General features: G+C 45.7%; 1 protein-coding gene across 1 annotated transcript; it reads right to left on the bottom strand.

Moving 5' to 3' along the window:
• Positions 1–7: 7 nt before the first annotated feature.
• On the bottom strand, positions 8–539 carry LOC121940335 (protocadherin beta-6-like; the record flags this gene model as incomplete). The annotated part of the gene is made up of 1 exon (XM_042483125.1): positions 8–539. A coding segment is annotated over one exon (532 nt), but the record flags the coding sequence as incomplete, so codon positions are not given.
• Positions 540–545: the final 6 nt, after the last annotated feature.

The raw sequence follows: 545 nt of genomic DNA on the forward strand, positions 1-545 counted from the left end.
GGAGAACCACCATCTACAGCTGTGAGCGATAATTTCATTTCCTGCTGTTCTTCGCGGTCTAACTCTTTTTCTAAAACCAGCTCACCATATTTTCTGCCAGCACTTGTCGTCTGAATACTGAACACAAAGTGAGGATTTTCTTGCAAAGTGTAGCTTTCAACTGAGTTCTTGCCTATATCTGCATCGTGTGCTGCATTGATGCGATACCTAGCTCCTTTGGCAGCTGACTCTGTGATTTCCAGCTTTACAGTATCCTTCTGGAAAATTGGTGCATTGTCGTTTATGTCCTGCACCTGCAGAGACAGCCGGTGTAACTCTAATGGATTCTCTAACAGCAAGTCGAATTTCAGAACACACGAAAGCTTTTCTCCACAGTGCTCCTCTCTGTCTATTCTTTCCGCAACGATTAAATCTCCACTTCGAAGGTTAATCCCGCAATACTGCCTGTCGTTTCCCTCGATTTCAACACGAGCTTTGCGAGCAGACAGTCTGCCGACCTCCAGTCCGAGATCCTTGGCGATATTTCCAATAACAGATCCGCGCTT

Source organism: Plectropomus leopardus, unplaced genomic scaffold (assembly GCF_008729295.1).
Source record: "Plectropomus leopardus isolate mb unplaced genomic scaffold, YSFRI_Pleo_2.0 unplaced_scaffold83850, whole genome shotgun sequence".
Lineage (NCBI taxonomy): Eukaryota > Metazoa > Chordata > Actinopteri > Perciformes > Serranidae > Plectropomus > Plectropomus leopardus.